The sequence below is a fragment of the Oreochromis aureus genome, linkage group 7 (genome assembly GCF_013358895.1).
Source record: "Oreochromis aureus strain Israel breed Guangdong linkage group 7, ZZ_aureus, whole genome shotgun sequence".
In the NCBI taxonomy this organism is placed as follows: Eukaryota; Metazoa; Chordata; class Actinopteri; order Cichliformes; family Cichlidae; genus Oreochromis; species Oreochromis aureus.
The window spans coordinates 55,813,154-55,840,970 of record NC_052948.1 but is presented as its reverse complement, the minus strand read 5'-3'; the positions used below and the strand labels follow the sequence as shown (position 1 = coordinate 55,840,970).

At 40.6% G+C, this 27,817-nt stretch overlaps 2 protein-coding genes across 9 annotated transcripts in view; one reads left to right on the top strand and one right to left on the bottom strand.

Annotated features, from left to right (window-relative positions):
* Positions 1 to 118: 118 nt before the first annotated feature.
* LOC116317448 (G protein-coupled receptor kinase 5-like) lies at positions 119 to 14,223 on the bottom strand. 3 transcript variants are annotated; one of them, XM_039614678.1, is made up of 17 exons: positions 14,196 to 14,223; positions 12,972 to 13,182; positions 12,277 to 12,366; positions 12,075 to 12,187; positions 9,111 to 9,188; positions 8,867 to 8,964; positions 7,983 to 8,075; positions 7,739 to 7,802; positions 7,223 to 7,363; positions 6,027 to 6,217; positions 5,912 to 5,949; positions 5,328 to 5,414; positions 1,786 to 1,994; positions 1,379 to 1,516; positions 926 to 1,063; positions 715 to 846; positions 119 to 632 (listed from the first exon to the last, which is right to left on the bottom strand). In XM_039614678.1, exons 2-17 carry the CDS (start codon positions 13,024 to 13,026, stop codon positions 498 to 500), a joined length of 1,800 nt encoding a protein of 599 aa, XP_039470612.1. In that variant the 5' UTR covers positions 13,027 to 13,182; positions 14,196 to 14,223; the 3' UTR covers positions 119 to 497. The 3 variants fall into 3 exon arrangements, with proteins under 3 accessions (XP_039470612.1, XP_039470613.1, XP_039470614.1); XM_039614679.1 differs by lacking the exons at positions 12,075 to 12,187; positions 14,196 to 14,223 and having other exon boundaries at positions 12,239 to 12,366; positions 12,972 to 13,452; XM_039614680.1 differs by lacking the exons at positions 12,075 to 12,187; positions 12,972 to 13,182; positions 14,196 to 14,223.
* The window catches only part of LOC116319160 (ras-specific guanine nucleotide-releasing factor RalGPS1), a 99,296-nt gene continuing 85,271 nt past the window's right edge, over positions 13,793 to 27,817 (top strand). The window contains exons 1-2 of one of the 6 annotated variants that reach the window (XM_039614684.1): positions 14,481 to 14,651; positions 14,810 to 14,913. The gene's annotated coding sequence lies outside the window, so the exon portion shown is untranslated. The other 5 variants (XM_039614681.1, XM_039614682.1, XM_039614686.1 and 2 more) reach the window with 5 other exon arrangements.

The following is a 27,817-nucleotide window of genomic DNA, read 5'->3' as shown; positions in this document are numbered from 1 at the left end:
TGTGATTGTTGGGTTTTTTCTCTGTATGTATTGTAGGGTCTAACTTAGAATATAAAGCACCTTGAGGCGACTGTTGTTGTGATTTGGCGCTATATAAATAAAACTGAATTGAACTGAATTGCTTTGAGTCTTGATGTTTATGTCAAATATCTGGTTCAGTCTTGTTTTTTTTTTTCATTTTAAAATTATTACAAGTTAATGTCTTGATGCATGCTCAGTCATCCAGGTAAAGAAATCCCAAGACGTCCGGACATCCAGGCGACCCAGGTAATCCAAATAATCATAATTTATTATTCAGATGACATTTATTATATTGGAATTGTTAAAAAAAACATTTGTTTAAAAATTCAACTACTTTTAAAAAGTTGGGATGGTGTATTCATTTGTTTTACCTGACAGAAGCAGAAAATGCTAATATAGATTAGGTGTAAGGAAGACAATGAAAACACAAATAAATGCCTGCTGTTCTGCAATTTAAAGGGAAGAGCCCTTTGCTGCTACAATGACTTGTTGTTTTTTGGTGCCTTTGTGTAGACTCTACTGGGATTCAGGCCAGAGTTATGTATTCCTGACTTGCTGTAGCCCTCACTGGACAACAGGTTCTCTCTGCTTTCGTCTGAATCTGAATGATGCTGTTGGAGTAAAAAGATGAACGATATCTTTAGCTTTTCCAAAAGCACACACATTTTGACAGAACGTATTTCATGTCCTTACATGTTTGCGAAAGATTCGGCGCAATAGGCTGCGTTTGGGGCTCTCTGGGGCCCGGGACCAGTCGAGATCTGGAGAACGAGATCCCTCAGGGCCAAAAACATTGAGTTCTTTAAAACATTCCGTTTCTATTAGCTACATGGAAGACAGAAAAGGAAGGTGAGGTTTGATGCTCTTGTCTGGATCAACCCTGGTAATGTAACCTAGAACTTGCCTCATTTTGCCAAATTATTGAATTGCTTCCTGTGTTGAACTCGGAGTAGAAGAAGCTGTCAATCTGGTCAAGATGGACTCCTTTCACTGTAGAAAATTCTTCTATGTCCTGTACATCAGTGCAGTACACCAGGTTGGGCTAAAATAAAAGACCACATGCAGTGAATACAAATCTAAACGGCTTTAAGCTTGTTAAAATGAACACTTCTACATTTGGTCAGTTTTTATTTAAGTATTTTACATACTATTTAAAAACCAAAGTCACTTGACAAGATAATCCTCCCATTTAAAACGCTACATCCAGCTAAACAGAATCTAATTTAAATACATAAATGTAATCCTGTATGTATGTACTGTATATATAGAGAGAGGGATATATATATTCAAAACTCTATATCTATCTATCCCTCTCTATCAATCTATAGATATAGATATCTCATTGGGTACTACTTACATCAGGTTTAAATGGAGGATTAACAAGTCCTGCCTCCAGCATCCGGAAGTTGATCTCTTGGAAGAAAGGATGAGATTTTACATCTCTTCCCCCAGACTCCTGGGATCCCAGCCTCTTTGTGGGGTCCTTGGTCAACAGCTACAATAGTGGAAAGAAAGGTGTAATCATTGCGTGAAGGATGTAATACAGCCTCTTCAGAAATTGGGTTTAGTAAATCTCTAAGGTGTAAGCAACCCTGAACCTATGCTATTAGAATATGACTTAGTACAACAATTTCCAAAAGCTATGTCTTAAGAATCAGGCTTAAGAACAGACATTCTGACACACAGGGGATAAAGGTATGATGTGCATGAAAGAACATTTTCTGTGCATGCTGAAATAAAATAGTTTCATTTTGAAGAACTCACTAAGGAGCAGATGTCTTTTGCCTCCTTGCTGAACTGGTTACCATATTCTTCATGTTCATTCTGAATCCTTCTCTCCATTTCTGAGGCTTTAGGATGTTCTTCTTTGGCCCTGAAAGGGGGCCGACCTGCAGTCATTTCATAAATAAGACACCCGAGGCCCCACCAGTCCACACTCATTCCATAATGCTTATAGCCAATCACCTCAGGAGCTGAAATGGGAATGCAAACGAATAATCTGTTTATGCTTTGCTGCTGTGACTTATTGCCAAGGCAATATTCTTGTGTACTCTGTAACTCTATGTTTCCATGTCGTGAAAATTATTAAAATTATGCTACCTTCAAAAATATTTATGGTTGCATGGTTAACTCAAAGTTACACTGATTGTGCACCATCTGTTAATGGTATAGTACTAAAGTACAGCGTGGCCCTCATTCTCCTTGAGTTGCTATCTTTTCAACAAAACACATACAGTGCTTCTGGAAAGGATTTACAGTGCTTTATTTGTTACAAATGTTATGCTTTATTTCAAAGTGGGTTAAAGTAATTTTTTGTCAGATCTCTCCAGGAATGTTTGATCAGATTCAATCAAGTATGGGCTCTGGCTGGGCCACTAAAAGACATTCACAGAGCAGTCCCAAAGCCATTCCTTTGTTATCTTGTCGGTGTGTTTAAGGTCGTTGTCCTGTTGGAAGATGAACCTTCATTTCATTCTGAGGATCAGACTGCACTGGAGTAGGTAATCATCAAGGATGTCTCTGTACAATATTGCATCAATTCTTCTGTGACTAGACCCTGACTAGTCTCCTAGTTCCCGCTCCTGAAATACAACCCCAGAGAATGATGCTGCCACCACCATCCTTCCCTGTAGCATGGCATTGGTGCCTAGTTTCCTCCAAACATGACACTTCAGATCAAAGACTTCAGTCTCTGTTTCATCAGACAAGACCAGAATCAGACCAGAGTTTTATTTCTCATAGTTTGAAAGTCCTTCATGTGCCTTTTTGCAAAACTACAGACGGGGTGTCGTGTGCCTTTTACTGACAAGTGGCTTCCAGCTGGCCACTCTACCATACAGACCTGACTGGTAGAGTTCTGCAGAAATGGTTATCCTTTTGGGAGGTTCTCCTCTTCCCACAGTGCAATGCTGAAGCTCTGCCAGAGTGAACATCTAGTTTGGATTCAGGAGATAGACTAAGACCCTTCTACCCTGATTGGTTAGAGTAGCCAGGAGGCCATCTCTAGGAAGAGTCCTGGTGCTTCCACACATCTTCCTTTTATGGATGATGGAGACTGTTGTGCTCACTGGGACCTTAAATACAGCAGAAATCTTTCTGTACTTTTCACCAGATCTGTGACTCAATACAATCCTGTCTCTGAGGTCTATAGACAATTCCTTGAACTTCATGGCTTGGTTTGTGCTCTGACATGCACCAGTCAGTGAAATAGACAGGTGTGTGTGTCTTTCCAACTCATGTCCAAGTAACTTTACCACAGGTAGAGTCCAATCATCAATCAATCAATCGTAGAAACATCTGACCAGTGCACCAGGATGTAGGTCAGTTTGGAGTCTTATGGCAAAGTCTGTGGATAGTTAAGTTACAGTTGTTGATTTTTTTTTAATACAATTGCTAAAAATTCAAGCTATTTTTTTTTTCACTTTGTCAATATGTGGTATTGTGTGTAGAGGTGAAACAAATGAATTTAATCAATTGTGAAGCAAGTGAAGCACTGTGAACATTTTCTGAAAGCACTTTAGACATAAAGTCATAGTAGGTTCTTTCTTCCCATCCAGTTGACAGCATCAGGTAATTTGGAAGGTTTTAAACTATTACAACGCAGGAATTCATAGATTCTACATTGGGGACACCAAACATCCATTCTATCAATGCATGGCACAACATAGAAGAACCACCTCGGCAGGACAAGACCAGCTAAAGATCTGCACCCAAAGGTTAAAGGTCGATCTTTTGATGATGCCAATGTTCATATTTTGGACTGAGAAGACAGACTGTTTGAAAGAGGAGTTAAAGACGCCATCGATATTCACTGTGAATGACCATCATTGAATAGAGGGGGTGTCTTATGACACTAACTGTCAGTCACTTACAATGCAGTTTTAAGATCTATTCCCAGGTGCCTCAGGTTACATAATAGGGTGAGCCAAGGTATCACATTAGTTTCTCTCAAAACGTCTGCTGATCATGATCCACGCCTTTTTCTCACCTTGGCTCATGTGATGAGGCACACATTTAAAGGTCAACAACCCTTTTAAGGGACAAGCCCCACTAGGATTTAAATACCTGGGACTCATTTGGTTTTAGAACTAAAGAAGTTTCATGGATGAGAGGTGAAACGTCTTCAAGAAACTTAATGAATTCCAGTACCCCTCTTTTTTTCAAAGTTCCTTAGAAAAAAACAAAGTCACCTTATACACAAGTAATCACTGAGTTGTGGGATCAATTTTCTAGAAAAATCCTAAAGATATGAAACTTTTCCCAGTGCCTCTCCCACTTCAAGAATTAACAGTGAGCAAAGCAACCTAACACAAGTTGGAAATAGAGTCTACTAATAAAGCAAATTCAACAGTATTACTTCTCATTGGGAATTGTCCAAATTATATATATATATATATATATATATATAAATATATATATAAAAAAAAAAAAAAACACCCAGCACGCCCCTGCGGGCGGTTTTATCCTTCAAGCTCGGGTCCTCTACCAGAGGCCTGGGAGCTTGAGGGTCCTGCGCAGTATCTTAGCTGATATATATATATATATATTTATATATATATCTCCATCCATCCATCCATCCATCCATTCGCTTCCGCTTATCCTTTCCAGGGTCGCGGGGGGCGCTGGAGCCTATCCCAGCTGTCATAGGGCGAGAGGCAGGGTACACCCTGGACAGGTCGCCAGTCTGTCGCAGGGCCAACACACAGGGACAGACAAGCATTCACACTCACATTCACTCACACATTCACACCTAGTGACAATTTTTGGATTATCCAATTAACCTATCCCTTCATACTGCATGTCTTTGGACGGTGGGAGGAAGCCAGAGTACCCGGAGGGAACCCACGCAAACACGGGGAGAACATGCAAACTCCACACAGAAAGACCCCGGCCTGATGGTGGAATTGAACTCAGGACCTTCTTGCTGTGCGGCAACAGTGCTAACCACCGTATATATATATATATATATATATATATATATATATATATATATATATATATATATATATATATATATATATATATATATATATATATATATATATATATATATATATATATATATATATATATATATATATATATATATATATGTAGGCCCTTAGTGATAGATAAACTTACATAGATAAAATCTATGTAAGAACCAAGAATTTACTTAAGCACTCCATTCATCTGTGTGCAGGCCAGTATGCACTACTAGGAGGTATGGGTAAAAGTCATACAATAACAGAAATAAATTCATTTGTTTTCTAACATACTAATAGAATATAGTGATTTATGTGGGTAATTAGAAGTTCCATACATACCCATATAGCCCAGTGTGCCCACCCTGCCTCGTGCCCCTCCCTCAGACAGCTTCACAGCCAAACCCAGGTCAGAGATGCGGATGTGTCCTTAATCGAACATAAAAGTAAGATTAACCAAAATTGGATCATTGTTGAGAGTATTTTGCTTACATACTTTCACTTTTGCCCTGTCAAGTTATGCTTCACTTTCCTCCAGCTGACACAAAGGGAAACTACAACTGTTCTTTCATTCCAAGAATAAAGGAACAGGTGTGGGAGTTTCTATAAATAGATAACAGGTTTTTTACTTCCTCAAACTACTTTTCTTTTCTTTTCTTTTTCTTTTTTTTACCCCTGTCAAAATACAATCAACACAGATTTTTCTTGAGAGCAGGTAGATTCATCTGATTGGCTGCATGAGCAACTGTGTGGCATTTCAAACAGTCAGATTATTTCCAGAGTTAAAAATAGCCAGAAAGTAACTGCCAACTTTTTTACTATGTGCGGATGTTGGAATTCTAACTGCTTGAATGTTACTGTAGTACATGAGGCTATTTATAACACATGAATGATAAAAAAAACCACTGTTTTGTAGTTGTGCATACCATGGTCATCCAAGAGAATGTTCTCTGGCTTCAAATCTCTAGAAGAAACACAGCATTTAAAAACTTCTTCCCAACTAGCAGAGATGTGATTTAATGCATGTAGAAATACACTTACCTGTATAATATTGACTTCTGGTGGAGGTGAATTAAACCACAGCAGACTTCTGCGGCGTAGAAATGTACCCTGTCTTTGGACAGACCAGGTGACCCCATGCGATGTATGTGATACCCTAGGTCACCGCCACTCATCATGGTCAAAACCATACAGAGATTGTGCTTGGTCTCATAAGCATATGCCAGATTCACCTGAACAATAAAAAAATACAATAAAAATAAGAAAACAGAACTCACTAAGGCATCAGCTATACTGTAAATGCAGCTTTTACAAAGCTTTTACAGTTTTTTGTGTCAGTTCCAACCCAACCTACATGAGGTGGAAAAGTACTTGAAACAATTCAGTATAATTCAGTGTAGAATACCACCCACTATGAAAGAAAGCCAATCATAATTATTAAATATTATCCTTAAAAGAAACTGAAAATACACATTTCAGAAAAATAGAGTTGTGCTCACTGAGTACAAAAACTGTAAATCAATCTAAAGAAAATACTATTTGATCACGAAATTCATCTGAATCAGTATGTCAGTATAAACAGAATTCTGTCTGACCAAGGTTGTTTTTGAACTTGCTCTCTCCCTGATTATTTTATACTCAGCTATATTGCTGAGAGGTGGTACTGTGGCACCAAGAAAGTCCTTGGTTTGAATCCATTCTGAGGCCTTTCTGTGTATAGTTTTCATGTTCTCTCTTTGTCTGCATGAAGAGGATGGATGGATGAAAGAAAATTGATGTTCTTCCTGTTAAAAGGGAGTTTTTCCTTCCCACTGTCGCCAAAGTGCGTGCTCATAGAGGGTCATATGATTGTTGGGTTTTTCTCTGTACGTATTATTGTAGGGCCTACCTTACACTATAAAGCACGTGGAGGCAACTGTTGTTGTGATTTGGCGCTATATAAATACAATTGAATTAAATTGAATTGAAGTCAAAGTGTAACTTAATAACAGTGTATATGTTTATTTTAAAGAAGAAAGAAATATCTACCATTGTAACGGTGTAGGTCATGGATTTGCCTTTTAAGAATAAGCCAACTTTGCTTACACAGATAACACTGCTAAACAAATATACTGATTAAAAACAAATGAACAAGTGAAAATCATCACAATGAACAAAAACCAGTTTAAAAACGTAAAAAAATTAAGAAATACATTTTTTTTAATGAGGCAAATATTTGAGGAGCACAGCAGTCTCACCACAAAGCGACTATCCAGTTCCTCTAGTATCCGTTTCTCATTGAGAGCCATATCCTCTCCTTTCCTCTTCTTCACATGGGTTTTTTCCAGCTTTTTGCAGGCATACATCTTTCCTGTGGCTCGCACCTGACAGGCCCACACCTTGAGACAAAATTACAGGATTATAAGATCTAATGCTGTTGCCAGTATCAGAGCTGTTCTATATGTCAAAAAGGAATAGGTTGCTGGAAAGTGAATAGTATACTAATATGTATACGATTATGTAACTAGTATGCAAGTATACTAATATGAGATAAGGGAACTAAAGAGGAACATAGATGTAGAACAGTGTTATAAAGGTCCATGAATTTCCCCAAGGGAATATGCAAAATTGAAAAAACTAACATTAAAAAAAAAAAAAAAAAAACTCCCTTCATTTTGATACACCGTGGGTAAAAGCATACCTCAAAAATATATGGCATAAAGTGTCTAATATGCTAATACTGTGCCTTAGAGTAAATGCCAACACATACATACCTCTCCAAACCCTCCTTTCCCCAGCAGTCTGTACTGTCGAAATGTTTGCTTCGTGATAGGCTGCCTTGAAAGAGACAAACATGATGTTTTCATTCTAAATATTTTTGAAAAACATTTTTAAAGAAGAACTGTTAATACCAGCTACTTGGCTAACCACTGATCCATGAAACAATTAGTCTCATACCTTTGTTGGGCATTACCCCACATTACCACTGTTGGGCATACACATTGAAGAGTTACTGACCTCTCCAATTGTTTCCACTGTAGAAAGCGGTCAAAGAACATGCTGTCCTGGTACTGGGCGAAGGGCTCTTTGCTGAGGTATTTATGTAGGTCTCTAATCCAAAAAAGAAAGATGAACCCCATCTGCATGTGCCACACTTTAGAGAACTGATTCTGAAAAGCAGTTCTTCTATACAAATAGAAGCTACTGGACATACTGTATATATTACTGTGTATATCGCAGTAATTTAGCAAAATAACAATGTTTAGAAAAGTAGTCATCACATCAGACCAGCAAAAATCCAGTTAAGCCAGTAGTTAAAATCATATACAGTCAGTATAGTGGAGTTTTATGGTTAGATGTATTCAGATGTGGTTTAACCTTCCCAGGAAGATTTGGGCATGGATGTCCCAGAAAACTCACACCAAAATTCAGCCGTGCAATACTCAAAAAAATTGCAGAGCACACCAGAAAAATACATCTCAGATTCTATAGACCTCTGTTAGCATGCTAAATGTTAAAGATTTATAACAGTACAATTACAAAAAGATCTAATAAGTGTTGCTTCCCAGGAGAAACTTGCTTCTCTCTAAGAAAAATATGGCATAGCTGAAGACAAATCTGAAAACCCTAAACCTTCTGGAACAATGTCCTTTGGACAGACAAAACCAAACTGGATACAACTGGCCTTAATGTATGATGCAACATTGGTGAAAATAAAATGCAGTACGTATGAAGCATGGTGATGGAGGGGTGAGGATTTGGGCTTGTTTTACAACCACAGGACCTGGGCACTATGCAGTCATTGAGTCGACTATGAATTCCTATGTATACCAAAGGATTCTAAACTGCATTGAGTCCCGTAAAAACATTTGGTAGAAGTAGACAGTAGAGATATAACTTACTCCCTGCAGCCATGAAAGACATCACCACAGGGATTGAGCTCCAGACTCTGTTTGCAGCTTCTTTCATGCCTCAGTAGGATGGACACACACTCACTGGACTGAGGGGACATGGATAAACTTGGATAAAGTGATGTGTAGCACAATATAAGAATTCTTGTTTCAAACTTAAGAGGAGGAAGTAATTAAAGAAAAATATTGACTGTTGTAAAATATCAACCATGTTTTCCCACACGTGTTGTCACACCTGTTTCATGAGGAATCTCTGGATGATGCTGTTCCCAAACGCTTTCCTTTCGTCATCTGATTTAGTGTCAAACTTGTCCTAAAGGAGAAAAGAAGTATTAAATTTGTTTGCATAAGTAGATGCAGAGTATATATGTACAGGTCAGTTCTTCAAAGGGTTTAGACAGTAAAATCTATTATCAGACAGAAGGTCTGATGTCAGTTTTTCTGAACTGATTTGAGCTATTTACTGCAAAATTTTTAAGTGATCAGACATAGATGCTCACACGTAAAGCAAATCACCAGCAAATCAAATGGTGTAGCTCATTCACAATCTGTAACTCGTGCAATAAACTTAAAAAGATCTTGTGTCAATGAATAATTAATTGCCAACAAAATGAAAAGTTCTTTAGAAGTTGTTTAAACTCGGGTGGTTAAAATGTTTCAGATAAGCACACTTCTCATCTAATTTCTCAGGTTTAATATTGCCCTTGAGACTACCTACTGTATTATTTTTCTGGGAATGATTGATTGTTATGTGTATCGAAATGAATACTCTTCAAAAGCTAGTATCTAGAGTACATTGTTTTGAATTTAAATTGTAAAAAAAAAGAAAAAAAAAGAAACTACATTTCCATGTAATAAGAGGGGAACTAATATTTTTTCTGCAATGTTTACAACACAGCGAACAGGAACAACCAGTATCAAGATAGTGGGATTGCTGGACATCCTGATACTGATGGTTTCGGTCTTTCTCAGAGATCTCAAACTTAAGGCTTTTTACCTGCATTTCATAAGCAGATGGAATATCCTGGATGTGATGACTTGCCAGTTGAAGTAAAGCTAAAAATGTTAGTTTAAAAAAAATGCAGTGGCATTCACAAATGCTGAAAAACAATAGGAATTAATGCTGGTGCTTTTGAGGGTCAGGCTCATTAGATACTACCTGTCCAGTAACACTTTGTTTGTGCACAGGATACAAGGTTATATGAGCTGTTGTATCTACAGGAGTAACACTAAAAACTCTTTTCCACTTAGTATGATACGTATCAGTCAGGTCCAAGTAAAGTTTACCTTCTTGTGCACTGAAGTGAAGTTCAGTAATCAAGAAAGAAAGAAATTAGCGAAGAATAACAGATGGAAATTACAACATGCTATAAATTGTTTTAATGTAAAGTGTTATGGTGTGATTGTTCAAGTATATTTTCAGTTCTCAGCTTTCTAATGTTCTTCATGTTAGTTTCAATCACATTTGTTTTACTCTTAATCTCTTACTACATATAATCTTAATGCGTTCTCTGTACTATAATGAATCTCATATGAATTTGTGTGTTTATGTTCAATTGTTAGGGTCTGCTGCCCTCTCGCCCACGTCAGTCTCAAAAAATGATATTTTAAGTCTGAGTGACATTTACAAAAGAATACACAATATAATAAAATTGTTATATTACTAAGACAGCTTGAGGGTTGCCTCGAGGTGCCAATGTTAATGTTATTTTGTGCTCTATAAATAAAATTGAATTCGACGCTATGGTATGTCATACCATAGATATCACATAGTGTGTCATACCACACTTCATTTGTACACTTCATTTGTAAGATTTACAGTCGCTCATTTTTAGCAGAGAGGTAGCATCTAATGAGAATGATATATATTTCAATGAGTCTAAGAGTTTTACTTCTCAAAATTATAAAATGATGGTTAAAATCTGCCAAGCCCCCAGGTGTAAACTAATAGAGAAATGACTATATGACTTGAAGCACTTTCTAACTGGGGGTCCCGACTTCTCTAGTCTGCATGTTGAGCTATCCTTGCGCAAGATACTAAAACCTCAAGTTGCCCCTGATGCATCAGTGTGTGTGCTTAAAGCATTTCACAAGTCCGTTTTCCTACAGAACACACCATCATCACCCATTTCCCTTTTCCTACATTTTCAATGAAGCCTGCTCCATCACTCTAGCCCCTGGGAACACTCGCTACCACTTCATCCAATTTACTTTATTTATTTCCACAACACTTTTCATATACTTTTCCTTCAAGATTACCCCATATATGGTTTGGTTTCCTATCCATAACACGGTAAGAACTGTTTGAATACATTTCTAATCCTCCTGGCCTTGTTTCCCTTCCATCTGGTATGCTGCACACACAATATATCTACCTTCATTCTCTTTGTCATATCAGTTAGCTCACTGACACAAACATTTTGGCAAGTGAATTACATGCTTTTGCAGGTTAGTCTTTTGACATCCTTTAGGTTAATGGCAACTCATGGTCAGGGGTAAGGTCAGCAAAAAACTGTAAAGCCAAAATTTAGGATGCTTCATTTGAAAGAATATTGTCTAGCCCAGTCCTAAATGAGTGTCCATTGAACTTGTGATGTAGGAGGTTAGCTATAGTTGTTTGCTACATGTATGACTGTATGGGCAATGTATCTCAAAAAATGTACCAAAGCTATTGAGAAAAACTGTGATATCAGAACTTCTGTATCAAATTCAGTTACTACTGTGCCTGCTGCATGCACGTCTGTTCTAATTCCATCTGTTAACATTTAATTTTTAAAGGTAAAACTAAGTAAATAAATGTGTACGGGAAAGTCAAATTGTAGTTGTTTATGAATTTGTTTTTCTAATACATGTCTGTTTTGTTCCACAACTCCACCCACATTAATGTTATTCTAGAAATGTACAGTATAGTGCAGAGCCACGATTGAAAACGGTGAATCGAATTTGAAATTTGATTCCATTTCTTAAAAGTGCTTTTAAAGTCACATATATTTTTCAATTGTCAAGAGTTGGTTTTCATTGTCTTGTTTATTATTTTTAATTATATAGAAGAAGCGCACTACACTGCGATGTCATTACTTAAGACACACAAGACCAATGCAACTATAGCTTCTGAAATAATTACTGATATTTAAGTGCCATTATTTTCAATATTTTTCAGGACTCAAATTCCAGTAAACACATTTTTCAAAGTTTATACCAAATCATCCTGAAGGGAAATGTAGTTCTGCAGATCAGGCCGACTCCGACAGAAGAGCTGAAACAATTTCTTGCCAATAGGCTGCTTCACACATAGACTATAGTAGTCTCGTTCTAATGGAGAAATATAAAATAAAATATATGGTGTAAAATCTCACAACGAACCTTGTTTACACTTATGAAAAACAGTTGCACACACACACCTATGTTCATGGCCAGGTCTTTGCACTGGGTAATGTGGGGAAAGCGAAGCATTTCTTTCCATTTCCAGCTCCTTCCCTTGCTTCCCCCACCTACAGACAGTGGGGACACAGAAAATGATTTTTTAGTGTTGCAAATATGCATACATGCTTATAACCAAAGTGCTGACGTACTGAATAACTGAGGCTGAGATGTCAATCAGCATGCCTAGTCCTACAGGTTTCAGACAATAGCTTTTTCGACTACATTGACTGAACTATAAATAGCTCCCAGAACAAACAGAACAAAGCCTGTGGAACCGCATTACTCTGCAACGTACTTTACACACTATCACTCACAGTTTGCGTCTCAATTTCCACACTCCAAATTTATTTCCTGTCTCAAGTAACAGCAAATACATTCATGTTGCCTTCAGACAGAATTTCACTTTATTCAGAAATGCTACATTGATTAACTGATTTATCCTAAACTGAACTGGTTTGAAAAAACACATGACTTAAAACTCATCACTGATCAGTTTCATCATACACCACTCTTCAACACTGTGACTGAGAAATCAGTGTCCTGAGATAATCCATATAAGCACTGCTTCTGATAAAGGTCATGTTCCAAAATGTTTGAGACATAAGTCAAAAGTTGTGAGAATTTCAGCATGTCATCTTCTCACATAAACTTTCTGGATATAGAAATTGCTTACCTTCTCTGGCTTTAACAAGAGCGGTATTTGCCGCGATGCTTTCAATGGTTTCCATGACGCACTGTGCCTTTGCACTACAAGTTACCTTTAGTTCAGTACTGCACAGTAGCCTTCATGCACAAAAGTAAAAATACAACTGCAGTACCTGTGAGTCACTAATGAATGTGGGATACTTAATGTATGACAGTGCACTCCAAGCATGGGACACGCCCTAAGTAAGACAGGAGGGACAAAACACAGGAGATGTGAAGAGCATACAAATACATCGAAAACTGTAGAGGGGTGATGGATTTGCAACAAAAGCAAAATACACTGAAACTGTAATAGAGTGAATTGTTGCCCCCCAGTGGTAAAATACAGAAGTGCCTGTTACAGGGCTAGTTCTTGGTTGACCAACGTATAACAAAAAGGGTAGTTTTTGTGCACCGCTAAGAAAAACAACAAGTTAGTGCAGTGGTTCCCAAACTTTTTTTGCTGGGCCCCCCTTGTTTAACAAGAAAAATGTTCGCGCCCCCCCACCCCCGCGCGTGCACGCGCGCACGCTCACGCACAAACACATCCTTCAACCACACCACCCATATTTTGCTCCATTGCGGTTTATTTCACACCTCAAACATTTATTAAACAATTAAGCAAATACAAATAATCTGCAATAAATTACAGGTAGTAATAAAATAAACTACCAACTCTTTTACGCTCCGTCCGCACCTACACGGGTATTTTTGAACGCGCAGCTGTTTCGGGCACATGTAAACGGCGTATCGAATCACCGAGAACGGAGATTTTTTAAAACTCCTTTTTTTTTTTGCGTTTACGTGTGGACAAGGAGGAATACAGAGTTTGTCACGCAATGTCAAAGGTATGTGCCTTTTTCACGTCACACTGTGCGCCACGTTATTGTTTACATGAGATGAATTGCAGAATGGCAGATAGAGACAAAATACTGTTAATCTGACTCTGCAGGTTTTACACGCTTACATATACAGGCCATTACTGTCCCTGCATTTAGAAAGGCAGAGGCATCATGGTGTAATTATTTTACATGTAGTTGTTTTTTTTCCTGTGTAATAATGTTCAACATTGCTATCAATACATTTGTCAAAAAAAACCCTCTACAAAATGGGTTCAAAAACATAAACAACTGTGGGATACTGTTTGTCCGTGATTTGAACAGCCCAGCGCTGCTCCCGACGCAGGGAAAACTAATTCTGCAGGGAGACCTACCTCAGCACTTGTGCAGGTGAAACCAAAGGGAAGATATGCTTCACCATATTTTCTAGTCTTTGGCTTAGAATGAAGTTGGTTTGGAAACATATTCAGCAATGCTTCATCTCCTGCTTTGCGTTTGTGTGGGCGCCCCGTGCTAGCAGTGTCCAAGCGTTGTTTTTGTTTTTGTTTTTTTTCCCTTTTCATGCCGCGCCCCCCCTGCAATAGCTCTGCGCCCCCCCTAGGGGGCGGGCCCCACACTTTGGGAACCACTGAGTTAGTGTGTGATGTCCTGCTGTTCAATAAAGCACGTATCTACGTCCTTCTGTTCTGATCTTTTCAAGACCCCAAACAAGAATATCACAACTGGCGACGAGGATTCTAAAGATTTCCACTGCGTGACAGAAGTTGTAGAAGGGCTGTGTTCGCACAACGACGTTTTTTTTTCTTCACGGCTGCAGCGGAACAGTTTTGGTGAGCTAACATGGCGATGCATGTGGGTCGTGTTGAAGAGTATAATGAATCAAAGGAAGATTTTGAGTCATATTTGGAGCGTTTGGAGCAATGGATGTTGGCAAATGATGTGTCCGATGAGAAGAAAGTGTGCACGTTTCTCTCTGTGATCGGAGCAGATACATACAGGCTGCTAAAGAATCTTGTGTCTCCGAGGGTACCGAGCACTATGGGATATGCAGCGCTGACTGCGGCGTTAAGTGCGCATTATAAGCAGTGTTGGGTAAGTTACTTTAAATTAGTAACTTAGTTACATTACTAGTTACTTCTCTAAAAAAGTAACTCAGTTACTTCAAGTTACTCGTTACTTTCAAAGTAACTAGTTACTAGGGAAAGTAACTTTGGTTTTACTCAGAATTCTCTTGTTAATGTGTTGCTTCCGTAACTGGATACCCAGCAAGTTTGCCAGTCTTCTAGCTTGCTTACTTGCCACAAGTGCACTGTGCCACCTACCAACAGAAAGGAAAAATAATGTGCACATTTCCACGAGAGAAATCACGCCTGGACCATCGTTGACCGCCGCCATGATTCTAGCCTACTTTTTACATCCAACACAAAAACTGCAGTCGTGGTGCTTTTGATTGTACTCAGAACTTGGAAATTCTGCCTTCTGAATAGGAAGATGTAGGTAACACCAGACTGCAGATGAGCTGCATACAGAGCTGGACTGGGACAAAAAAAATCATCCCGGCATTTTGACTAGAGACCAGCCCGCCATTATAGGAAAAATCATAAAGACTTTGAATGAAAATAAGCGCTGTTGTGACAGTGATGTACACTGTTCTGATGGTATATATGTATCAATCTATCAATTGTTTGTTGCAAGACTCAGATAATTATTTTTTTTAAAGCGAGACATTTTAAATGAGAATAATAAAGAAAACTATTTCTTTGTGCCCCTTTCCCTGTTAATGCCCTACCTGCCCCCTGGCAACACTTTGCTAGACCCACCCCTGCACAGTTACCAGCTGTCAGCTACTTAGAAAAGGATCCTGGTGTTATTTGTCTCTCAGAAACAGTTCATAACTTCCTTCAACTCATTCATGTCACCTAAAAGGTAAACCTGTTTCTACATCACCTGTTCAGCTCTGATGATTCAGTAAGAACATCTCCTGGTTTCATCTGCATGTTCCCTCTCACCAGATAACCAAACCGATATCATGACCAGCAGCTTTACAGCTGTGGCTCCAGCAAACATCAGCTGATACTAGAAATTAATATTAAATCAATTCTAACAACAGCTGATCAAGCTTAAACGTGCTGCTGTTGTTTAACGCGACATCCGCTGGTTTCCTCTTTCTGGCGCAAAGTGGGCGATAAATAAACAAGAGAGAAAAGCCGATCAGCTGATCATTGATCAGTTTCGTGATTGAAGTAGAAACGGAGAGGAGAGAATGAGAGAAGAGGCAGCTGTGCAGCTTCAGCTTTGTGTCTTTTCATTGTAGCTGAAGTCCGGGACAAACTGTGTTCCTTTTCACCTCAGTACGAAACGCGTAATATTTTCTCTGAATACCAGACGATTCTGTTTTTTACGGGACGGTTGGCAACTCTAATAATTAACCGTATGAACAAAATAAAGTTCAACATCAGTAACATAGCACCCACACAGCTGTATAGAAACTCCGTCATGCTAGCTAGCACGCAGTACGAAAATGTCAGCATACCGAAAATAAACTCCACCTAAACTTGGTTTATATCTGACCCAGACAGACTGCAGGTCATAACTTCTTACCTGAAGTTCAGTTCACCTGACACGCGGACCGGCGGCCGCTTCGGGTCTCTCCTCTTGCCTCCCTTTTCCTTCATCCACCTGCTGGCTTCCACCACTTGCTAATGTTATTGAATCTGTGGAAGCTCTGCGATATCCACCACACGACGTAACGAGTAACGAGCCTATCTAAATCCCAGTAACGAGTAACGCGTTCCTGGTTTTGGCATAATAACTAGTTACCGTGCTCGTTACCACAATAATAACGTAGTTACTGTAACGCGTTACTTAATAACGCGTTAGTCCCAACACTGATTATAAGCCGACTCCAGTGGTGATAGCTGAGCGTTTTCGTTTTCAGAAACGTAACCAGAAAGAAGGGGAGGCAGTTTCTGACTATGTTGTAGCCCTAAGGCAGTTGTCAGCCACATGTGATTTTGGACAATATTTGGATGAGGCCCTGAGGGATCGTTTTGTTAGTGGGCTGCGTTCTGATGCTGTGCAGCGCAAGCTACTATCAGAAAAAGAGCTTACATTTCCACGTGCATGTGAGATTGCCATATCCATGGAACTCGCTTCGAAAAATACGATGGAGTTCTCGGGACGCCAGGACCCTCACAACGTAAATGCCTTGTCAAGTGCTCCAAATTTTTCCAACAAAGGATGGAGAGGACAGAACAGGCAAGAGGGCAATAACAAGCCAAAGAACTGGAAGGGACCTAAAAAAGACAGGAGTGAAGCAACCATGTTATCGTTGTGGTGGAAAGCATTCAGCACGTGAGTGCAAATTTAAGAGTGAAAAGTGTCATGTTTGTGCAAAAATAGGACACATTGCACGTGCTTGCAGGAATAAAAAATTCAGTCAGCAAACTCAGTATTTGGAAACTGAGGATGAATGCTCAAGTAGGAATGATGAAGCTGAACTTTTTGGAGTATATTCAATGTACTCCATCACCTCCAGTGAGAAGGGATACACAGTGGATGTTGCGCTTGGAAACAAGAACACCACCATGCTGCTGGATACAGGATCAGCAGTGTCGGTGGTATCAGACAAGTATTATCAGATGCATCTCACTCATTTCCCTATAAAACCAGCCAGTGGGCTAAAGCTCAAGTCCTACTCAGGCCAACACATTGCTGTGCGTGGATATATTATGTTACCAGTACAGTATGGGACTCAAAACATCACCCTACCACTGATCGTTGTTCAGGGAGACAGACCAGCTCTGATTGGACGAAACTGGTTAAAGGAACTACAGCTGAACTGGAAACAGATTTTCACAGTACACAAGGTACTGGTGCAGAAAGAAGCAAAGCCTGGAGTACTAGAAGTGATTCAGCGCCATCAGGCAGTGTTTTCGGATGACCAAGGCTGCATCAAGGGATTTAAAGCTAGAATCCACACTAAACCAAACACTACACCAATTTTCTGTAAAGCTCGCCCAGTTCCTTATGCACTAAAAGAAGCTGTGGAAAAGGAGCTGGACAGATTGGAAAAGGTGAAGGTTATTTCAAAGGTTGAGAAAAGTGAGTGGGCATCCCCTATTGTTACTGTGCCAAAAGCAGACAAAACAATTAGGATATGTGGTGACTACAAAGTCAGTGTCAACCAGTGTGTTGAAGAGGAAAGATATCCACTGCCTAATACGGAAGATTTGTTTGCTACTTTAGCTGGAGGAACATCCTTCAGTAAACTTGACCTTTCTCATGCCTATCAGCAGCTACAGTTAGATGAAGAATCAGAGAAGTATCTGGTCATCAACACACACAAGGGTCTCTATAAGTACAATCGCCTCAGCTATGGTGTTTCCAGTGCTCGGCTCTTTTCCAGTCTGTGATGGATCAAATCCTTCAGGGGATGGAGCATGTGACCTGCTTTTTGGATGACATCCTCATCACTGCTTCATCTGAAAAGGAGCATTTGAAGAGGTTGGAGGAAGTGCTCACACGTCTGGAGAAGCATGGTGTCAGAGTGAAGCTTTCAAGTGCCATTTTCTTCAGAGCAGTGTGGAGTACCTGGGACATCGTATTGACGGGGATGGACTGCATCCTTTAGAAGAAAAGGTAGCAGCCATAGCAAATGCACCAGAACCAACAAACGTCACGGAACTGAAGTCCTTTCTTGGTCTTCTAAATTACTACAGTCGATTTTGGAAAATCCATCCACCATTCTTCAGCCTTTGCATAACCTGTTGAGAAAAGATGCTAAATGGATTTGGACCATGGAATGTGCAAAAGCATTCAAAGATGCAAAAGTCTACTGCTGCAGAACAAAGTGTTGGTGCATTACAGCACAAATCTGCCATTGAAGTTAGCCTGCGATGCGTCACACCTTACGGGTGGGCGCGGTCATCTCTCATGTCATGGAAAATGGAGAGGAAAGGCCTGTGGCATTCGCATCAAGAACATTAACTGAAGCTGAGCGAAAGTATGCCCAGATAGAAAAAGAGGCCCTTGCCATAATTTTTGGAGTAAAGAAATTCCATAAATATCTGTATGGAAGGAAATTTACCCTCATAACAGATCATAAGCCACTGCTGGCTATACTAGGGCCAAAGTCAGCTGTCCCAACACTCGCTGCACTAAGAATGCAACACTGGGCTCTTATTCTAATGGCATACAATTATGACATTGAATACAGGAGATCAGCTGAACATGCAAATGCAGATGCGTTGTCACGTTTACCTCGGAATACACCAGACAACACTGCAGAGGAAGGGAGTATCTTCTATTTCTCACACGTGGAAGAGCTACCAATAGTAGCTAAAGACATTGAGAGAGCAACTATGAAGGATCCAATCCTCAGCAAGGTCTGGAGCTACACCATGAATGGGTGGCCGAGTTATATGCAAGACCAATCACTTAAGCCTTACTTTACACGCAGACACGAGCTGTCAGCAGAACAAGGATGTGTTCTTTGGGGACAACGGGTCATCATTCCACCAGTTTACCAACAGAAAGTGCTGGAAGACCTGCATCATGAACATCCAGGTATCTGTCGTATGAAAGCACTAGCCCGCAGTTACCTGTGGTGGCCAGGCTGTGATGGTGATATACAAGAACTGGTTCAAAGCTGCCCAGTCTGTCAGGCTGTACAGAAGTCACCACCCGTTGCACCACTCCATCCGTGGAAGTGGCCTGAGAGAGTTTGGCAACGGATTCACATTGATTTCGCTGAAAAAGGCAAGCAGTACTTTTAGTTGTCATTGACAGTCATTCAAAATGGTTGGAAGTGTTCCCTATGCCATCCATTACCTCACACAACACCATTGAGGTTTTGAGAGGGTTATTTGCTTCATATGGACTTCCAGAAGAGCTTGTTTCAGACAATGGACCTCAACTTGTGTCAAAGGAATTCAATCAGTTTTTGGAGTTAAATGGGGTCAGACACACAGCTGTTCCTGCCTATCATCCTGCATCAAACGGGGCAGCAGAGAGGTCAGTACAAATCCTGAAACGATCCCTGATGAAGAATGTGCTGGAAGCAGATGGTAAGGCCACATTGCCACTCAGTCATCGTTTGGCAAACTTCCTTATCATGTATCGCAGTACACCGCACACTGTGACGGGTCGTACACCAGCAGAGTTGTTCCTGAAACGTCAGATCCGGACTCGCTTCAGCCTGCTGAAACCTGAACTAAGCAGACACATTGAACAGAAACAGTCTGAGCAGAAGCGACAACATGATTGCAGAACCCAACCTGTTCGTGTTTTTTCGGAGGGAGACGCTGTGCGTATCCGAAACTTCGGGGGGGGGGGAAACAAAATGGACTCATGGAACAGTCCTGAAGAAAATGGGAAGTGTTACTTACCTGATACGAGAGGGACAGAGAACACGCACAATACATGTGGACCACCTGTTACCATGGAGACAGACTGTGGAGAAACCCCCAGTTATGTTTTCACCAGTTCCAGAGGGACGACCAGAAATGATTATGGACGGTGTTGTTCCAGAGATACCACCCAGTCCACCTGGGATTTTAACATCACACCCCTCACCTCCTGCACCATCTAAACAGACCACTGAGGAACCACCGGTATCCACCCCAGAAACCACCCAAAGCCCATCTGTGGAACGCAGATACCCAGAGAGGCGCAGAGTTCCCCCAAAGAGACTGAGTCTTTGAAAATGTAGATTTATGTTTTAGTTATTTACTGCCAGTTATTTAGAAGTGAACAGTTAATAATACAAGTAATGGCTACATTTGTTCTTTGTTCGAAAGGGCCACAGAATATCTCTTTTGGGGGAGGGCAGTGAAATACATTCTTTAAAGGGTTGCTTATTTCAATTACAAATCTAAAAGGGGAGGAATGTAATAGAGTGAATTGTTGCCCCCCAGTGGTAAAATACAGAAGTGCTTGTTACAGGGCTAGTTCTTGGTTGACCAACGTATAACAAAAAGGGTAGTTTTTGTGCACCGCTAAGAAAAACAACAAGTTAGTGTGTGATGTCCTGCTGTTCAATAAAGCACGTATCTACGTCCTTCTGTTCTGATCTTTTCAAGACCCCAAACAAGAATATCACAGAAACAAAGAATTATTAGAAAAGAGTTTCTAAATGTTAATATTGGCCATACTGAGAACCTTCACAGACACTGGCCATTTTTGATCAACGAGTTATCAGAATTTAGCTGGTTTTGGTCTACTTTTTAGTTCTGAAGTTACTCCCATTTTGTGTCCAAAACCATATTTTGACCAGAGTTTAACTTTTCAGCTAATACTTGCAAGCTTGGTTAGCAAGCTGCATACATAAACTGTATGACCATGATACAATAACATCATAAAACTAGAATCTGGAAGATTCACACATTGTGGAACATCTGTGCCGAGTATAACCTGGAAATCCCGTGGTCAAAATGGGAGATGCCCCCAAGGGTGGTGGAGAATGATCGAGCTAAGACCCTGTGGGACTTCCAAATACAGACAGACAAAATGGTGGTGGCTAACCAACCGGACGTAGTGGAGGTAGAAAAACAGAAGAAGACAGCCGTAGTGATCGATGTAGCGGTCCCGAATGACAGCAACATCAGGAAGAAGGAACACGAGAAGCTCGAGAAGTACCAAGGGCTCAGAGAAGAGCTCGAGAAGATGTGGAGGGAGAAGGTAACAGTGGTCATCGGAGCACTAGGTGGAGTGACTCCCAAGCTAGGCGAGTGGCTCCTGCAGATCCCGGGAACAAATGGTAAATGGACTGGTTCTTATATAGCGCTTTTCTACTCTGTCTGAGCACTCAAAGCGCTTATATAACTAATTCATTCACCCAATCACACTTCTTCTAAACTAAGTGCTAATTATCTAACATGCATCGGAGAGCAATATGGGGTTAGTATCTTGCCCAAGGATATTTGGCATGCAGACTGGAGCAGCCCGGGATCAAACCACCGACCTTCTGGTTAGTGGTTACCTGCTCTGCCACCCGAGCTACAGCCACCCACAACATTGGAGCTCTCTGTCCAGAAGAGCGCAGTCCTAGGAACAGCTAAGATACTGCGCAGGACCCTCAAGCTCGACCAGGCCTCTGGTAGAGGACCCGAGCTTGAAGGATTGACCGCCCGCAGGGGCAAGCGGGGAATTATTTTATAATATATATGCCAAATTAAGCGTTTTGAAACACTGAAGCTTGTGTTGAAAAAGGTTCATCACTCAAAGCTTTTCAACACAATATTCTTTGGTGGCATCTGGTGGCCAAAAACATAAAAAGCAAATTGAATCTACAAATTAAAATGAACAACTCGTCCCTACTTCCATGTGGGTATGCAATTAACCAGTGGACAGGTACTTTTATATATAATACATTATAACTTATATAATGTATTTTTCATTTATGCTTCTGCCCTGGGGGGTAGAATTGCTTTAGGAATACGCAGAGCATCTTCTCTTCCTCACTGGCTCCATGACTCTCAGTATGGCGCAGACTGGTTTGCTATGTCTTGCACAAAATTACCACCAAAAACACCACAAATTGCTCCAATTATTGAGTTTCTTATAAACCACTGAATCAGGTACTGAAGCAGTGATGCACCAAATGAAGCTCTGGATGTCTCTGACCATGTGACTCTGGCCAGGCGAACAGACCCTGGACACAGTGTTTCTGAAGCGCTGCGTTTAATTTATATATTTATTTAATTTTTGGACACATGCACTTGAGCTTTAGCTTGAAACAGACCATTAGTATCCTGGGATCAGAATCTACTATTTACCTGCTTCACCTGCTTCACTCACCTTGTTTCTCAATGCTGGTTTTCTCTACATTGCAGCCTGTGCCTGTCCTTAGCTGTGTTATTCTCGGCTCCCCCTCCTGCCCTCCTTGACTCACCTCCTGGACCCTGGAAAAAATTAAGCTGGACAGATGGACTCCAAACATCTCCACCTTTTAGGACACTTTTCTGCATCACAACACTGAAAGGAAGATACAGGGCACCTTTTTTGCCCTGTATCTAATTCAACTTAAATCACCCTAAAAATACAATCAAACATCACTTCCCATTTTCTTCAGGACTGTTCCATGTTCCCTTCCTCTTTCAACTTCGCTTCCATATACTTTCAGCTTCAGACACCATTCACATTTTAAAAAGATGCCAATGTCATGGTCCTCTAGTCCTCCTGGCCTCTCAACTCAGTTTTCTGTCTTTCTCTCGCTAGTTTTTTTTTCTATCTCTCTCTTTCTCAGTCAGTGCGTTTGCGTGTGCTTGTGTGCATATGTGTATGCCTTGTGTTTTAAAGGCAGGTCTTCATCCTGCCTCTGCCTACCATTTCAGTTAATGGAAATCACACTAGACCTCCTAGAACGAGTTTAGTGGTATTGGCTCCTCAATAAATACGCATTTGTCATGCTTTGGCTTTTTGGGACTGCAGTTATGTTTTGTTCCTTTCTGTACAGAATACCTGACCACACTCACTCCCTGAGTGTCATGATTATGATTAGATTTATATTTTTCTAATGAATAAGCCATGAAGACCAATTAACAAAAAAAACAAAGAAAAATGTCCAAGTTTTGGCTGAAAATCAGAATTGTCTGTCTCATCCATTTGCAGCTGGTTCATTTGTGCTGTCACATTCTCATAGGGTGTAGTTAGTTTGTTTAGGCAGTAGGTGTGAATCATGTCAGTGGTGTCCAAATTTTTATGCTTGAGAATCTTTTCTGAATGTCTCCCATGTGTGTGTGCAAAGGGTTGAGTACGTTTACAAGCATTATATTCTGTTAATGTTAATTACACATTATTTACATTACATTGTTGACATTATTTGACATTATGACTGAGGGCTGAGCCCCCCCTTGAAGGTTTGTTCCTAAACTCGCCCCTTGCAGTAGCAAGTGCAACTTTGATTTATGTATCTGCACGCAATGGATGTTGTAGCAAAGACATGAAGTCTAGAGGGTGACAGTGTGAGGGTTCTCTCAGCTCATTGAAATTCACAGCAGGCCACCAGGAAACGTCCTTGTGTAACATATGGAACTCATTTTCATGTTATTATGCTTCTGATCCTCCATTCATCCAGGACTAATACAAATTCAGGGTTAACAAACGGGCAGAAAACGTCTCTGAACACACATCCCGGACATAAACTGTGCAAACTGCTGCCTTCAGGCAGTCGCTAAAGAATTCTTTTTACAGAAAAAACAGCCGCTACAAGACAGGACTTGTACTTTGCTTAGCTTCTTAAAACTTGTTTTATCTTACTTTCTGTTCACACATATTATATACACTGTCTATTTAAAAACCTATCTTTTTTTTTTGATGCAGTGAGCAAAGTGAGCCAGAGTTAAATTCCTTATTTTGCCAAATAAAGATGATTCTGATTTAATGAAGTCCTACAATAAACATCAATTGAAAATTATTTGACTAGATGGTGCGATGTAGCCGAGCCCAGGAACACGGCATAAAAGGAGTGTAATGTACGAGCTTATATACTGCTGTTGAAGGCAACATAGATGCACCTGCGTCTTAAGGACGCTATCTTTGATCCGTTCCCTGATTGGTCCGTTGCTCTTAGAGGCGGGAGCTGTCTATGAAGCCAAGCACACTATTAGGCAATACGCCTGGCTATCAAGATGAATGCGCCTACCTGCCACTTCCTGCTGTCGGTATTTATTCATTTTCACTTTTTTTTTTTTTTTTTTTAATTCTGGGGATAATTTGGCACGTCACTGCCATATTTGAATGATTTCGTCTAATGTATCCCTTGCAGCTTGTGGATCGTACGGACCACACGTTGCGACCTTGGCTTCATGTTCGGCTTAAAGGAGGAGTAACCCTCCTGGACACCGCTTGGAAAACACCGTTTGGATTTTAATGAGCTACAGCTTCGGGGGTTGTTTTAATGTGGGCTCATATTGTCGTCTTTGTTATTGCAGCAGCAGGAGGAGGGAGGGACTGTGCCATGGAAAGGTAGGCACAACAGATGTGTTTGTATGCTTTTCTCTTATCGTTGATACAGACTTGGCAGCAGGCCTGGCAGTGCGCGCTTAATAAATAGGCTACTAGAACAACCGCGGCGTACGACGTCGCTGTCACAAGACGCCGCCTGCGGACACCCGCAAACATGTTTGCGATGCGCATGTTTTCTATACAGGCGCGTGGATGTGTGTCTCTGTGAGGCTTTTGACATGTATTTCAGCTGCCAAAAGATGTCTGTGTGGTAAAGTGCTCGCTTCAGTGTTGAACTGGCCTAAAGCACAAAATGCCTCTCCCCCCCCTCTAAGAAACTAACTCGTCATTACCCCCACCCCTGCCTCTGCAGGGTCATATGTAGGGACGTGGCAGCATATACAGTAGAAACAACATTGTCGACACACACACACAAAGGCTAACTGCGCTATTATTACAGTAGTATAGTGCAATACAAAAAATCTGATACTTGCTTTGATATTAAATGACGTTCCTTCTTTACTCTAACTTTCTGTTGGAGTCCAGCTGAGGTGAGTGAGGTGACCAATTGAATCTCATTTTGGTTTAATTAGTGGAAACAAACCCTTCTATTGCAGTGACCTTAAACTGTCCCATAATACTGACATGCTCACACCCTGTGCATCTTTTGAGACTGCATAGTAGTAATGAAGTCCACTGTATGCTGTTTGTCGTATTTTGACACATTCTCAAAAAAATAACTGTTTTCAGACTATTTAGTGAAATAATCTGCTGTTTTCCCACAGTATAAACACATGAATTCTATCTATATAAATAAATACTTGAATAACATTATCAGTGTGATAATCTATTCATTATGGCACTTGTTAGTTGATGGGGTATATTAGGAAACAAGTGAATATTTTGCCGTCAACATTGATGTATCAGAAGCAGGAAAAATGGGCAACCATAAGGATTTGAAGGAGTTTGCAAAGGGCCAAATTATGATGGCTAGAGGAATGGGTTAGAGCATCTCTAAAACTGCAGCTTGCTGTGTGTGTTTCCAGTCTGCAGTAGTTTGTATCTGTGGTTATCAAAAGTGGAACAAGAAAGGAACAGTGGTGATCCAAGAATGGGGATCAAACTGCTGAAAAAGGTGATACTGGTTCTGACAGAAAAATGTAAGAATACACAGTGTATTGCAGTTTGTTCTGTATGGGGCATAGGCACAGACCCATGCTGACCCCTGTCCACTACCTAAAGTGATAACAATGGGTATCAGACCTCAACCATGGAGCAGTGCAAGAAGGCGGCCTGGTCTGATCAGACCTTGAAAGATATAATAGTGGCTTATTTCACAGTGTTCATCAGAGAGGAGGAAGAAACTGTCTCTGCAGCGGCTGGGTTTAGCAAACAGCACTGTAGGTAGGGAGTTCTCAGAGTCCACCATCATTTCTACAATCTTGAGCGGGTTCATCCCCAGCTGATCCACCTCCCATCTATACGCTGATTCGTCATCGCTGATCAGATCAATGATGATGGCGTTATCTGTGAACTTCAGGAGTTTCACAGATGGTTCTCCTGAGGTGCAGTCATTAGTGTAAAAGGCGAAGAGTAGCAGGGAGGGAAGACAGCCCTGGGGAGGCTGGTGCTCATGATCTGTGTGTGGGATGTGATATTCCTCAGCCTCATCCATCCACTGACAAGTGGAGGTGGGTACAGTAAGCTGGATGAGCGTCCAGTGGAGGATGTCTGGGATTACAGTGTTGAAGCCCCAGCAGAAGTCCATGAACAGAATCCTGGTGAACGTTCCCGGTTGGTCGAGGTGCAGTCTTGACAGACCTATTTGCCCATTAGGCAAACTGCGGAAGATCCACACTTGGGTCTGTGATGTCCTTCAGGTAGCTCAGCACCATACGGGGCAGAGAATATTTCCTCTAATGTAGAAGGGAAAGAAAAGGAATATGTAAACATGGCGAAAGCATTTAAAACATGATTATCTTAACTGGACCGTCATTAATCCAGCAAAAATGCATGGCAACAATTTCAGATGCTGGCCAAGGAGAAACAGAATGACAAAACATTGTCAGAAAAATATTCTCCAAACGTAACATCCCAGTGCACTTCAGACTCATCAACACCCTTTGACAAAAACTGGCTCATCACAAGGGCAAAACACCTGAGCTAAACAGTGTAGTTTTTAGGACAGACTCATACCTTAAGCGGTGAAATATCTTCATAAACTAAAAAGAAGTCTGGTTTTAGGACCATCATAAAGTTTTCTATCAGAAATAGGGAAAGGTTCCCTTTCATAGAACTTGTACGTCTAAATGTCCAAATGTTTCAGTCTAGCCTTGATTTAAACTTTGATTACCATGCAGCTACAGAGATAAATTAGCCCTCTTCACAGAGTGGTGTTACCTGAGTGGGATGCATCAGTCAGCAGAGTAGAAGAATGGGTTGTCCATTTATTGTATATGTGTGTGTGGTTGTTAGAATTCTGGCGGGGCAAATATTTTATTTTCTAAAAAGAACACAAATTACTTCTGAGCTGTTGCTATGGTGTAGAGGTAAAGAAATTTTGTTAAACACCAAACAAATGCATAGTAATAAGCCATGGTGTGGGAAAATTTTTTGAAAGCACACCAGATCTCAGGGGAAGAAATCATGCTCGATATCTATACTGATATGGATTGGGTCATATGTAAGGAATGAAAGGATGCCACATTGTTTGATCGACCTACAGAGGGGTGAATTCAAAAACACCATGAGAGTTAAAGTTCAAAAGTCAAAGCGTTTCTGGTCAGTCTGAGGATTTCATGCTCCTAATGGCAGCCAGGGTGCTTTGGTCTAATATGTAGTGGTCTGTATGTCCCTCCATGGTTATGCCTTCCCAGACCATCACTTACTCACTGGCAAAGCGGTCATGCTAACACAGGGTCTTATTGGTTTTATGGTCAAGCAGAGAGAGGGTGTGTTCACTTTTCGCTCTACTCCAGGGCCTGCCCGTCTGCCTGCAGTGAACTCTATTGTCAGATTGAGGCAGTGTACAAAGTATGTACTGGTCTGT

Bases quoted from the DNA above. Each gene is read 5' to 3' on its own strand.
- LOC116317448 (XM_039614678.1), bottom strand. From the start codon at position 13,026: ATGGAAACCATTGAAAGCATCGCGGCAAATACCGCTCTTGTTAAAGCC. The intron at 12,188-12,276 runs GTGTGTGTGTGC...TTTCTCCATTAG, and splicing joins AGACCTGGCCATGAACATAG to AACGAGACTACTATAGTCTA. The intron at 633-714 runs GTAAGGACATGA...TTACTCCAACAG, and splicing joins GCCGAATCTTTCGCAAACAT to CATCATTCAGATTCAGACGA.